The 15,653-nt window shown below is 21.8% G+C and overlaps 3 protein-coding genes across 3 annotated transcripts; 1 reads left to right on the forward strand and 2 right to left on the reverse strand.

Moving 5' to 3' along the window:
- Positions 1-882: 882 nt before the first annotated feature.
- On the reverse strand, positions 883-8,832 carry PY17X_0912100 (conserved Plasmodium protein, unknown function; the record flags this gene model as incomplete). Its single annotated transcript, XM_721979.1, has 1 exon — positions 883-8,832. One exon carries the CDS (start codon positions 8,830-8,832, stop codon positions 883-885), a length of 7,950 nt encoding a protein of 2,649 aa, XP_727072.1.
- Positions 8,833-10,178: 1,346 nt separating this feature from the next.
- PY17X_0912200 (conserved Plasmodium protein, unknown function) lies at positions 10,179-12,655 on the reverse strand (the record flags this gene model as incomplete). The annotated part of the gene is made up of 2 exons (XM_720326.1): positions 10,179-10,488; positions 10,737-12,655. The coding sequence occupies 2 exons, from the start codon at positions 12,653-12,655 to the stop codon at positions 10,179-10,181; spliced, it is 2,229 nt and encodes a 742-aa protein (XP_725419.1).
- A 1,729-nt stretch (positions 12,656-14,384) lies between these two features.
- Positions 14,385-15,027, forward strand: PY17X_0912300 (sporozoite surface protein essential for liver stage development, putative; the record flags this gene model as incomplete). Its single annotated transcript, XM_725220.1, has 2 exons — positions 14,385-14,427; positions 14,621-15,027. 2 exons carry the CDS (start codon positions 14,385-14,387, stop codon positions 15,025-15,027), a joined length of 450 nt encoding a protein of 149 aa, XP_730313.1.
- Positions 15,028-15,653: the final 626 nt, after the last annotated feature.

Consider the following 15,653-nt stretch of genomic DNA (forward strand, 5'->3'; position numbering starts at 1 on the left):
TGTAAAAAATGATGTTTTAAAAGTGAAGATTATAAAGCAAATATATTATGTATATCTATTATAACTCATATATGATAAAAGGGATTTCTATTTATTATAGTTATTTTTATTTGGTCAATTTACTGATAATATGCAATTCATTATATAAAACTATATCAAACACAATGATATACTAATTTTATTTGGGTCTTTTTTTAATCACATATAACGTTTTTGTATTATATATATATTTATTTATTTACTTTATTTTTTTGTATTTTTATTGTTCGGTATTTTTTTAATTTAATTTTAGTATACCTTTTTATTTTTTATATAGTTGACCACGTTGCTAAGTTCACAAAACACCAAAATAAAAAAAAAACAAATTTAAGAGAGACATAAAAGAAACACGGTACGATAAAACGTATTTATTTGATAATTATTTTGCAATATTATTTTAATAAATTTATATTTTCTTTGTTTCAATTTAAATAGTTATTTACACAAAAAAAAAACATACAAAAAAAAGTATTTTTTAATCAGCATATTTATTGCCTACGAATACTTAATAAAAATTAAAACACCCATAAATTGATTAAATAACTATTTGTTTATTTTAAGATTGTATGAAATTGAAAAAAAAATTGTTATATTATATACAAATAACCAAATAATAATGAAAAAATCTTAAATAAGTAAAAGTTGTGAACAAATTTATAAACACTGTTAAACACCATAAAAAAAATAAAAAATCCGTGTGTATGTTATATATTATATAGATGAACGAAAAACGCAAAATAATAATGCCAACATACTATATAAAATCGTACATGGTGTAATAAAATTCAAAGCGTAGAGGGAATACTAATGTGTAGTAAATATATATAATACATATTTACTTGGCTACCCTAAAATTCCATGCTTTTTTAAGGCTTCGCGAAAATTGGATAGTGATTTTCGCGTTTCAGATTGGAATAAATTGCTGCCGGTTTTGGGGGGAATGCTAAATGAATTATTAACAGCACTTGAGGTTCTCTTGAATTTGTTATACATTAAATTGCATGAATCTTTGGAATATGTATTTTGACGATTTTCTTTTGATATGTTTTCATTATTATATTGAAAGCTATGTTTCTTATCAAAATATATATTATCCATATTATTGTTTATATTAATTTTTTTGTCATTTACATTGTGCACAGTAGACATATCATTATTACTTGCATATTTATCAGCACAATCATCCTTTTCATTTTGTTTATTATCATAATCAAAATATGTGGTTGCTTTACTTTCAACAATATTTTCATTCTCAGTTTTTGAGAATTTATTATGTAGGTTGTTTAATTCAATATCATTATTTTCTTTGCAAAAATTTGTACTTTCATTGGCAGTGATCATATTATTTATTTCCGAGCTTAAACACTTTTTTTCATTTTTGTTGTTTTTCCCCATGCCATTTAAACTGCTAATATTTGATGGTATGAGAGATTTCATATCCTCTAAAACTTTCTTAGCATAAGATGACATGTCTCTTAATCCATTCTTGTTTTCTGTATAATTAAATATTTGTGTTTTTATCTTTGGTTGCTTAGAATTATTTTCGTTATGTAAATTCACCTTCTTATCATTTTTTTTATTATCAACAGATTTTGATCTATTAGTGCTTTTTTTGATTAAGTTATTTTTTTTATCATGACAATTTTTTGTGCTTACTACTTTATTATTTTGGGGTTTTTGGATTTTATTTGTATTACTATTGTAAGCATTTTTTTCTCTTGTATTACCTCTTACATCTTTATTATTTGCATTTTCAACCTGGTTATTTAAAGTTGCGTATGAAGCATGCGAATTATTTATTTTATTTACTAATTCAGCTTGGCTATTTTTATTTACCTCACTAGTATTTGGAGTATCATGATTTGAACCTTTATTATTATTTTGTAAATAAAGAGTAGCGTTATTTTCTAGATTTAGTGCATTAAAATTGGTAATATATGAATTAAAATTACCATTTTCAAAACCCATTTTGATATTTTCACTATTATTATTGCACGATAATAATGGGTTAATGATGTTATTATCAAATGTACCAGGCAATGGACATCCATTTATATTTTTAATAATATCATTATAATTGTTCATAATATTTATACTATAATTAGTGTTATCCTTTTCATGATCATTTATGTTATTGTCTAAAATATAATTGTCACTATGTTTATTACCATTTGATATGTCGTTAAATGTGTTCATATTATTTTGTATGAATCCATTAACCATTGGATTTGTATTTTTTATATATTCATTAATAATTTCGCTGTTTGAATTAAAATTATTTTGATTTAACAAGTTTATTTTTGGCCAATTTTGATAGTTTAAATTATCATAATTTATATTATTATTTGCAGAAATATCAATGTTGCACATTTTCGAACTATCTAGTCCGTTTTTATTTAAATTCATATTATAATATAAATCATTGGCATCATTTAATAGTATATCAGGTAGTATCTGTTGTTGCATATCCATTAAATTTTTATTAAAATATTCTGACTCATTCATATATTTCTGATTTAATGTGATATTATTCAATAATATATCATTGTTTACATAACTAGGGTTATATAAGGAATAATTATTTTTATTAGTCATAATAAAATCATTCATGTAATTTTTTTGAATATTATTATCGATTATATCATTTTTAGATATATATGTATTTTGTTTATTTTCATCTGTTGTAAAATTAACACTATAAGCAGTTTTGTTATTAAAAGAATTTTCAAAAGTTGCTTTATTGATTTGATCGTTATAATTTTTATCACTATTACATCCTTTTTTATCAATAATACTATCCTTATTATTTTCATCTACTTTCTCAAATGTGCTGTTTAATGCTTCCGAAGATAATGAGAATGTATCACTCGAAATTATAGCAGTATCCTGTCTCATATTATTTAAAGAACTTTTTGATATTGGATTTTTTTTTTTTATTGTTGTTATTTCTAAATTGGTTATATCTTTAGATATATTTTTACCCTTTAATTCCTCTTTTATTTTATTTTTAACTAATTTTGAAATATCATTTACAAGTGAATCTAATTTATTTCCATTTGTCTTATGCATATGTAAGTTAGGATTTTTCTTTTTGTTTGCAAATTCAGTTTTATTCATTTTAATGCTTTCACTAGGACGTTTAACAATGTTATATGTTCTATTTCGCATATTATTTACTGTGCTATTCTTTGAATTTTTTTTTTGACAACTCTTCTTTTTATTATTGTTTTTTTTGGTTCCAGCTTCTTTTTCATCAGATAAAACACATTTTTCTATTTTAGTATATGGCAAAACTTCATTGTTTTTTATGTCAATTATCCATGCTTCTCCTTTTTTCTTTTTTTCATTAGTCATATTATCATTTGGTTTATGCTCATTCATATTATTCGTTTTTTGCGAATTTAAATAATAATTTTTCAAATCTTGATCATTATAATTTTCAATTATTTTATTATTATATGCAATATTATTGTCTTCATAAATTATATTTTTTAAATCATTAGTTGAATTATTTTCAGTTTCAGTATTATTCAGTGTTGACTCATTATTTGCACTTTCGAATTCGTTAATCTTATTTAAGCATTCGTATGTTTTTACATTTACATTGTCACTATTTTTTATTGAATTATTGTGATTATTTTCAATAATATATTCTTTATTACTATTATTCATATAATATTTATTAGAATTATCGTTTTTTTCTACACTATTATAACTTATAGTACCATTTTCTGAAATTGTGTAACGATTGTTTTCATCGTTTTTATGTAAACTTATGAATTGTAAATTATTTCTATTATATACATCTTCTATTGGTGCATATATTTTGTTTACATATTTGTTTACGTTCTGTAATGATTCTGTATTTTGAACAGATACATGTTCACTTTCAATATTATTTGAAAGGTGCGAATTTGAATATGCATTTATTTTGTTCATGTTTGTATAGTTATGTTCATTATTATTTACTTCATAATTATTAAAAGACTCATTTCCATTAGCGTTGCTGAACATATTTTGCAAATTTGCCCTTATACTATCAATTTCGAATATATTGTTTACATTAACATATTTGTTTTCATTCTTCAATAAATTCGTATATATATTTTCTTTCCTGTTATTGAACATGCTATTTGTTTCATTTATTTTTAAATTATTATCTTCTAGAATATTATAATCGTCTTGATTTTTTTCTGTCATTTCTTTTTTATCTACACTAATTAATACTAAATTTGTATCATCTGTTTGTGTTTCCTTTAAATTAGGGGTACATTTTTTTTCATACATATTCTTATCAATTTCTGTTTTTATTTGATCATAACAATTTTCGCTATTATCTTTATGATTAGAAATGTCATAACCTTTTTTGATTCTGTTCATATCATATGAATCATCTATCTGAGTAGATTCATCAGTTTGTTTAACTGTGTTGTGTTCAATTTTTTCATTATTTAAATCGAAGGTAGTAATTATACTATCTGGTTTAATGGAATTTTCTTTCAATATATCTTCATCATATTTTATATTAAGTTTTTTCAAATCATTAATGGATTTTTCATAATTTTTTTGTAAATTTTTATTTTCTTTTAATAGACATTTTATTTTCTTATTAAGTTCAATTGATTGTTCATTGGAAGTTTTTAATAATGTATTTAATATATTTATTTTGTTTGTTTTTTCTTCTAAATTAGATTTTAATAATTTTATTTTATCTTTATATAATGCTTCGATTTCTTCTTTCATTATTTTTATTTCATTATTAATAGTAGTACCACTATCAATACTGCTGATAGTTGTGTTGCTGCTTTCGTCATTTCTTAATTGTGCAGCTTTTTCAAGCATTATATTTTTTTCTTTTAAATCACAAATTTGTTCAGTCAATTTTAAATTTTGTTCCTTAAGTTTATCGATACTTTTTTCTAATTTGTCAATACTTCTTTCATATTCATTTATATTATGTTTTTTCATATTTAATAATTTGTTCAATTCCACATTTTTAGATTTCAAAAATTCCATTTGCTTAATTTCATTTTTTAACATAAATAATTGATCTTGCAATAGAACAATTTGTTTTTTAATTTTTTTTTTGTCTGTTATTGAATCATTCAAAGAATGTACATCGTTGTTATTTGTATGTTCCTTAGTATTGTTTTCACTATTTTTTACATCCAAATTTGTGTGGTTTAAATGTTCATTACTATGCACATTATTATTGCATATTTGAGATTCCAATTCTATTATTTTCATATCTTTATCTTTCAAATTAATTTTTATAAGCTCATTTTGTTTAGACATATTTTCTAATTCGCAATGAAGTTTTTCAATATGTTTATCAGTAGCTTCAAATAAATTATCTTGATTTTTTTTTATTTTTTCCATTTTTTTATAATCATTTTTTACTTTTTCCTTTTCATCATACAATTTTTCTATTTTTTTTTTTAATCTTTCATTCTGTAATTTTAATATTTTTATTTTATCTTCAAATGATCTAATTGTTTCAAATGTTTCTGTTGTTATTACACTTCTGTTTTGAACATAATTATCTCCAGTACTTTTACTATTATACAAAATATTGCTAATATCCTTGTTATTTTTCTTTGCTTTATTAACTTGGTGTAAATTATTATCATTCCTATAATTCCTTTCAATAAGATTGTTATTTTTTTGATGCTCCCCTTTATCATTTATCATTAATATGGCTTCTTCATAGTTATTTTCAGTATCCATATTATTATAACAACTTTTTATTTTCTCCAGAATATTTGCTTTTAAATCATTTATATTTTTCAATTCTTCATATTCATCTTTATTTAAGTTGGCACTTATACTGATATTTTGATTTTCACCATATTCATATTTTTTACTTTTAGAAGCTGCATTTGTTTCTTCTAGAAATCCAGAATCTTTAGTTAAATTTCTAAAAAAAATTGAATCAATACTGGTTTTTTTGTTAATCATATTTTCTCTAACATATATTTGATTGTTAATATCCTGAATACCAGTTTGTATTGAATTGTCTTCTTTTTTTATATTATTCGTTTGTATTCCTTCATGTTTTAAATCTGTATTAACTGTTTGGGTATTTTGGTTATTCGTTAATATATTTGTTGTTTCGGTTAATTGATTTACTTTATTTCGTTTTTCTAATAAAATCGTTTCTAAATGTTTTTTTATTTCAATATTACTTTCTTTCTCCACAAAAAATGCAAAAACTGTTTCTAATAATTTTTTATCTACACATTTTAAATATTTTAAAAATATATCAATTTTTTCATTTTTTTTATCATCTTTATCATAATCATTAAAATTGTTATGAATTTTATCGACATTGTTTTGTTCATTCACATTTTTTTGTGTATATTCAATTAAGTTTTTTTTTTTTATATCATTAGAATCATTTGAAATTAAATTTGACTTATTCTTATTATCCAGGTTATCATCATTTTCTTTTTCAAAATATTCATTTATTTTATCATAGAAAGAGTATAAATCATTAATAGTATTACCAGAGTATTTATCATTTCCAAAACCCTTTTCATTTTCTAGAAGTTTGTTTTTATTATTATCACAATTAGATATTTGTTCGCTTTCACAGTATAAAGCATTACGAATTGACTCTTTATTTGGGTTATTTAATGAAGAGCTATTATTATTATTATATTCTTCTATATTGAGTTGTTTTATTATATTTTCTGATTCAATGTTTTCCTCTCTCTTAGAATCATCAACGTTATTATCGTTCTCACATGAATCAATTTTTTCATTAGAACCGCATTCATCATTATCACCTTCGGAATCTTTATTTTCTCCAAAATTATGACTATTTTTATCACCTATAACTTTTTCAACATTTTTTTTTCGATTCATATTCACATAATAAGAAATATTCTTTGGTATTTCATATCTATTCCCAATTTTCTCCTTATTTGAGTTTTCTTTTTCTATTAAATTGTCTTTGTTATTAATTTTATCAGAGGTATCCTTCTGTTTTTTAATACCATCGATTTTTTTATTATCAATTTGCTCAGTGGATTTCCACCATTCAAAATTTATTTTTTTGGCAATATGTTCGTTTATCAAATCTTCATTTTCTGATGTATTTTGTGGTTCTAATATATTTTTATTCAATTTTTGGTTATTTTCACTATCCTCATTTTCAACATTTCTAGTCATATTGTTCGAATTAAAATCTTCACTGTAATTATTATCGTAATCTTCAACAATTCTCTTAATAATATTTTTAACAATTTCTTTAGATACACCTTTAGGTGTACCTACAAAAGACTTTATATTTTTTTTAATATTCTGTATTTTTTTTGTATTATTATCATCCCTTGATTTACTTTTTGTATTCGTTTTATTATTAACTACATCATTTGACATATTATTATTTTTTTTTAATTTTAAAAGCTTATCATTATCATTTCTTTTTTTCCCACTTTTATATGTATGTTTTTTTTTGCTTTCATATTCTTCCACTTCCTCTTCTTCTTCCTCTTCATCATCTTCTTCTTCTTCTTCTTCTTCATCTTCTTCTTCCTCTCCTTCCTCTTCCTCTTCTTCCTCTTCTTCATCTTCTTCACCTTCGCCATCTTCGTCATCTTCGTCATCTTCGTCATCTTCTTCATCTTCGTCATCTTCTTCCACTTCTTCCTCTTCTTTTTCTTCTTCATCATAACTTTCCTCATTTTGCATTTCCTTCTTATTTTCCCAATGTACTCCTATCTTCTTCAATATTGTATTTTTCCCCTTGGATTTATTTCCAATTTTTCTAATATTTTCAATTTTCTCATTTTTAAGGCCGGCATTATAATTTTCTACATTTCGATTATAAATATGTGAAGTTATATCATCAGAAGACAATGGTGTGTTATTTATTTCATCACTACGAATATTTTTGTCTAATATATTTTTTCTTAATCTAGTATAATTATTATTACCCCTTTTATTTACTTTACTTTTTTTATATTCATTATCATTGTAGGCGTTTGGAAAATTGTTATGAGCAAGATAATCGCATTCTACACGATTCAGATTTGTTAAACTACTCATTCTTGTTAATTTTTCGTGTTCCATTTTTAGCAAATCAATATCGATTGCTTTTTCATTTGTATCATAATATAACCCATTTATGTCTTTAAATGTTTTAGGTTTCATAAAATGTTTAGTAGCATCATCAAAATTATTTTTTTTTAAATTCTTAAACATATTTAAATTGTTAAACATATTATTTTCTAATTCTTCTTTAAAATTATAATTAAGATTATTAGACATATATATATAGTCTTCATTTGAACTATTATCATTTCTATTATTTGTTAATAAATTTTTTACATTATTATTTATTTTATCAAATGGATAAATTTTTGCAGAATCATTTATTGCATCTATATAATTATTTTTCCATTCATTATTTTCATTTTGTTTATAACTCTCATTATTCACCCTTTCACTATTTTTATAATCATCTTCGGATGTATTACCAAATCTAGGTGACTCAATTTCACTTTCGAGTTTTTTATTTTTTGAATATTCATAATCAGAATATGAATCTTTTGCTGTTTCTTCTATATCATAAAAACTTCGCCATGTTGGCTTTTCTAATTTTTCTTTCTTATTATTTATTACATTTTTTTTATATGCATAATAGGGCACTTCTTTTATTGACGCAACCCCTTCTGATTCAGAATCACTATATCCAATTTTGCAAGAAACATCTGAATGTGCTTCATAATCTTTTAACTCCTTTTTCATTAAATTCTGGTAGTATTGAAATTCATAATTCTTATCCATTTTTAAATTTCAAAAATTTGTTTTATTTTGGAATGGATATATACCCAGGTATGCATACTTGCGTTTATTTTTTCTCACACTAAAATTTATATATACGGATATATGTATCGTATATGTTTTTTAGTTTATTATGGGAAAAAAAAATAAGCGTGTCTAAATATACCTTTTATCATTAAAATAATGACGCATTATATAGAAACGAAAAAAAAAAAATAATAACAAACACGAATAGTTACCTCTAGAAGGTATAGAAAAATCCTTCAAATATATTTATAATCAAAAAGTGTGCATGCAGGAACAGACAAATAAATGTGTCCATTTGTATGCATATAAGTATTAATATAAAAACATACTTTAAGAACAAATAATATTTAATGTATTACTACATGAAAATTTTACAAATATAAAAAAATCAAATTATTCCAATAAATCAAAAAAAAGGAATATTTTCTTTATATATAATTTTATTATTTTTCTTGATATTTTTTAACATTTAAAATATTTTTTATTATATACACATATATTTTTTAAATGATACTACACAAAATCTGGGTTTCTATTCATAGACATATGAATAATTAGCATGAATTAATCTAATGTTATTGTATTTTTTTTCTGAAGTTGTATTCCCATATATGCGCATACATACATATTATTTGTAGTACAAAACAAGTGATAGAAAATGTATTCCTAATTTTGGTGGAAATATTTACATTATTTTTTTTATTTTTTTTCAAAATTTGACAATGGCAGTTTAAACTTTAAAAAGCACAAAAAATGCACCCTTTGAATAATAAACAATGTATTGCATTTTTTATATTTATACACATAAAATATAACATATAATAACTTTTTACCAGCATTAAAATATATATAATATATTTTCCATCATATCACACATTTATAATATATATATATATATAATATAATTAATATACGCAATACACATTTTCATTAATTATTTATTTCAAAAAATATTGAAATGCACATTATGCATTATTAATTGGGAGGCAGCATACATATGTTAAATGCACTTTTTAAGTATATAAAACATGAAGATATTAAGAATACTATCTTCATTTTTTTTAACTTTGTATGAATATTATTTAAAAAATATGTTTACATTAATACATTTATATATTTTTTTTTTTTTCGATTTATATATATCCGGCTAATTAGATATAGCAACATAAAATATAAAGGGGGCTATTACTGTCTATCAAATATTCCTTTTTTCCTCACATATACTAAAATATATATATATATATATATATATATACATATGATATATATGATATATATGTCTATATAAGTATGTACTATCATATTATACACAACATTTGTCATTAAAAATTTCGAGACAAAGAGTTCATTTTATTTATCCAATTTAATTGAATATCGTTAAATTCGCATTTTTCTAATTCATCTACCACTCTCTTATATTCACTCAGCTCATTATTTGCAATTAAATTCTTTTGGTCATATTTTCCATCAATATTAATTCCGGTATCAACTATTGTATAAATGAATCTCAGTTCCTTTGCACTTTTATAATTATTCATCAATGAGTTTGCTTTTTCGTTAAATTTTGAAGTTGTATTTTTTAAAATGGTTAATAGCTCCATTTTTTTTTTTATAATATCATCATAATGCTTCCTGAAAATAAAAACGAAATAACAAATGACATCATAATGAAATAAAAAGGATAATTAGCTAATAACAAATACATATAAATATAGTTATTTATATATTCGTTTTCTCAAATAAATGTGTATATTATAGTATCATAAATGAGGCTTTGTATGAAATATATGCAACCGCATTTTTTCTATTCATATGTAAAGGGAAAATAAAAATAAACATATTTTAATGAAAATTGTGATTTATGGGTTTCCAATTATTACTTCAAATTATGGGTTTCTTGGAAAACATTTTTTGCATAATATATTGCATCATTTAAATTTTTTAAATATTCTTCTTCTTGGATTTTGCATATATCTCGAATATTATCATTCTCAGTATCATTAGACATTATCGAGTTTTTTGTAACTTGGATTTGGTGCTCATTTTCCCTTTTTTCTATTAATTGGTTGTCTATTTTTGATTCGTTTCTAAATTTTAAAAAGTTTTCATATTCTTTGTCTATTATTTTGTTAGAATTTTGAATTTTTTTTTTGTCTTCTTCGTGAATGTTTTTTTCTGTATGTAAATAGTTTAAATTTAAATTTTTGTATTTTTCTATTTCATTCTTTATTTCTAAATTTTGTTCATCAATACAAAATATTTCCGTAAGTACATTATTAATATCATTATTTTTCCGTTTTTCTTCTTCTTCATATTTTTTTATAATTTGATTTTGCTTTTCTACAATATTTTTTATGCTATCGTGAAATTCATTTTCCTTTTCTTTATAAAATAAATAATTTTCTTCAAAAGTTTTGTTTAATAATAATAACTTATCAACGTGTTCTTCAGGAAAATTTATAGCTTCTTTTATTATATTATATTTGTCTTTTTCATCTAAATCAACATTTTTAAATAAAATATTTTCAATCTTTTTATATCTTTCATTGTTACTCAGGTTTAAATTTTTATTATTATTTCCTGATTTATTCATATTTTTAGTAAACAATCTTAAGAAGTCCTTTATTTTTAAATCAATGGAATATAGAAAGTTCAAAATACATTCATTATTTTTTTCGATACCATAATTCTCTGAAATATTCAGAATAATTTTAAAATGAACAAAAGCTGAACATGTAAATATTTCCGAGAATAATTTTGATATTATTCTAATATTTGAATTATCGAGTTTTATATTTTTTTCGAACGAATTATTTCTTATTATATTACTAAATTCACAAAATATATTTTTTACTTCATTTTCCTTGTTTTTCTCTTCTTCTACATTAGTATGAGAACCAGCATAATAGACATTGATAAAAAAAAAGTTACTCATACCAGATTTATAATCATTATTTCCATTATTTATATTACCCAATAAATTACTAGTAAATATGTCATTTTCTGTATCCTTACCAATACTTATATTTATTAATGAACAATAAAATGAGTCATTAATGTCTAATTTATTTTCCAATGCAATTTTTTCTTTTTCGGCAAAATTAAGGATTTCTTTTAATTTTTCAGAATCAAAAAATTTTATTTCTTTGGTTTTTTTGTTGAACATTTTCAATCCATCACTTTGTATTGCGTCAGTTTTATGTATATTCAAAATTGGTTCTGTTGTTTCATCCCATTTTAAAGCACAACTTTTTATTTTTTGATAATATTCTTTATTATCACAATAATTTTCTAACAAATCATATAAATTATTACAGTTTAATATACCATATCTTATCGAAAATTTTGTTTGTTGTTTTTTATTTTTTTCAAAGGAAATATTACTTATTTTGTTAAAAAAATTGTCTATAAGATAATTTATATCATTTGTTCTTAAATTCTGATTAACATTATTGTTGTCATTATTTATGTTATTTTTACATGTATTTTTAATTTGTTCATTTACATTAAAAAAAGATATCACACATCCATTAGTACCTTCTTTATGATCATGCAAAATACCATTTATTGTATCAGATACAAATTTAATTTCGCTATCATAATCATATTTAAAATATTTTATTTCTTTAATATTAGTAAAATCATTTTCACCATTTTGATTACAACATGGTTTCATCTCTTTTTTTATCTTATCTATTCCGATATGATTAGCTATATCATTTATTTTTATGTATAGCTTTATTTTATTATTACATTCATATATCACATTACATATTGTTTCCTCATTTTCAATTAGCATTGTATTCACAAAAAAATGAAATATATTTGGAACAAGCGCAATATATTTGAAACATATATATAGTTATACCTTAATTATATAAAAATGCTTAATTTTTCAATGAGTATATAGAATATTTTATGAAATTCACATATTATTTCTTTATTAGGGAAATGTATAATTTTCAATAAGTTTGGATCATATTGCTTAAAAATGCATTTTTACATTAAGACAAAAAAAATAATAAATTGAAAGATTGAAAAATATAAAAGAAATATTTTTAAATGATAAAAGATGTTCCTACACACGTTATTATTTTTTGAGGGGATGGAATTATACGTACAACATCAATAAATGAAAAAATGCGAAAATTATTTATGATAAATATATAAAATATCGGAAGGGTTAAAATTAACTACAGTGTTTTTGTATTTCACATAAGTCAATCTTCAAAATGTATAAAAAATCTTTTATAAGCATAAATAAGATATACACCTACCTTTATTATATCACATATTATAAGACATGCAATTTTATATACGAAATAAAGGCATATATTCCTATATTATTTTTATGTATTATATTTTTATTGAATTTCTAAAAGAGACTATTTTTCTCCAAATTTATTCCTTGCTTTTAATATATGATATTTATTTGTTTAAATTAAAAAAAAAATTAAAATAAAGTATGCATTGTTATATGTGCATGTATTAATGCATATTTTAAAATTCTGAAAAAAACTTATTGACAATAATAAAAATCATGAAACTTATCAATATAACGATGAGGGATTAACATTAAACCGTTTTATTTATTTTTGAATATAAGCACATGTTATAGCCTTTTGTCTATTTTTGAAAAAATATTTAACTCATTTTCAATTATATAAAAGCTTAATATTTTTTGAAATATGTAAATTCCCATAAAAAATATAACATATATATATATATATGTATATTTGCGTCTATTTCCAATGTTCTTATATGGAGTTCAAAATTTGTTTACAGAAAATGTACAATTAGCTGTTTGCATTCGTATATATTTTGTTCTCGTTCATTTTATATAAATTATTAAACAACGTAAGGAATTCAAATTATGAAATAATATATAAATAAATATATATTTGCATTTAATTAATCCTCTATATGCATGCTTATAAATATCACAATTTATATTTTGGAAAAAAAAATTCAAAAAATGAAAACATGTTATGAAATTTCACATTTTCTCCTAAATTATAGCATTGTAATGTTTTTTATAAATTCGCATGCAAAAACACATTTGTCCAATCAAATTAAATAGCTAAATGTGTCATATGTGCATCTATACGTAAAAATCAAACATGAAATAACATAGGAAAATAAATTTTTATGGTGTAAGTTGTTTTATGAATATTCAAATTAAATGTGTTAGAGCATGTTCTGGTTTTAAAAAATTCACCCAACTTTTTTGTGTCTTTTTTTTTGAAATTCTCAAAGAAAAATGAAAAAAAAAATTTAATAAAAATAAATAAATGAAAAAGATCAAAAATTATTATTTTTGTAAAATACAATAAACTAATGTATATTAAACGAAATAATATATTTACAACATATTAACGAAATTGTACTATTTTATATATTATCCATTGTTTAAACATATTTTATAAATACATTTAACGATATTTTATTTTTCTCGTTTTGAAACATATATACACATCCTCAAAATTAAAAACAGTTAATAAATATCATATAATAAAAATCCATTTACAATGTCCAATCAAGTGTTAGAAACATACGAATGCTCCCTTTTAAGTAATTAATAATGAACATGAATCGTCCATAATACATATATATATACATGAATGTATATATAACCTTTTTTAATCGACATATATGCATGACTTACAACTTTCAAACACAATAATTTTAATAAGCTATAATCCATTTACATTTTAAAAATATTTTTTAATTATATATATACATTTTTTTTATCCCAATTTTTTAGAGCCTCAACTAGTCAATACTCTTTATTACCCCGCGGATATTACATGGAAGTATGTTTTGAGTTCTAAACCATCAGGCTGTTTTGGATCTACAAAAAAATATGTTGCTGTTCCCGAAACATATACATATTCCTACCCCTATTATTATTATTATGTATATTATCGCCCATATGTACTTGGAAATGTCACATTGAGTATAAAAAATGCGGATCAAAGCAAAAAAAAAGTAAATGAATTAAATAACCAAGAAAAAAAAGAAGAGCCAAGTGATGAGAATGGAAGCAAAACTTCAAAAAAAAATGATGAATGTAATGATAGAGAAAATAATACAAAAAAATATGTATCAATATTAACCCCCCCTTACTATATAGGGTCATTATTTTATCCTACTGCTATAGTTTTTCCTTAATTCAATTTAAAAAAAAATCAAGCAAACAATAAACACTTACGTGTACACATATAAGTTAAATATTCAATAAAATTCATTATACGCATTATTTATTAATCTTCATGTCCTTTTTAACGGAAAAAATTAGTGTGTATTTTAATGTATATTTTTCCAGGAAAATTGAAACAAAAAAATTATTATTTTTCATACGTGATAATGTAAAATTCTTCTTCATTTTTTTTTTTTGTAATTATTATTATCCTCACATATTTCAAAGATATCTTTTATTATTATATTTTATAAAAAAATATATTTTTATATTTGTTGTTTCTACATATTATATATATTTTTGTTTACTTCAATTATCCATGAAATTCCGAATGTGCTCCAATATAAATAATGTAAAACGTTAACATTTAGGCGACATAAATAATAGTTAAAAAAATAGATATATTAATACTAAAGAAAATGTATATTTGTATATAAAAATATTACAGTATAAGATACACAAAAAATGGGATAGTTGAAAAATAACTAAAAAAGTAGCTCGTTGTATGATGAAAAAAATTAAAATAATATCTTGACAGTTTCATAATGCATATTTTAAAACAATATTTAACATAAAAAATTAGTAATCCAGAACAATA

Source organism: Plasmodium yoelii (genome assembly GCF_900002385.2).
Source record: "Plasmodium yoelii strain 17X genome assembly, chromosome: 9".
Classification (NCBI taxonomy): domain Eukaryota; phylum Apicomplexa; class Aconoidasida; order Haemosporida; family Plasmodiidae; genus Plasmodium; species Plasmodium yoelii.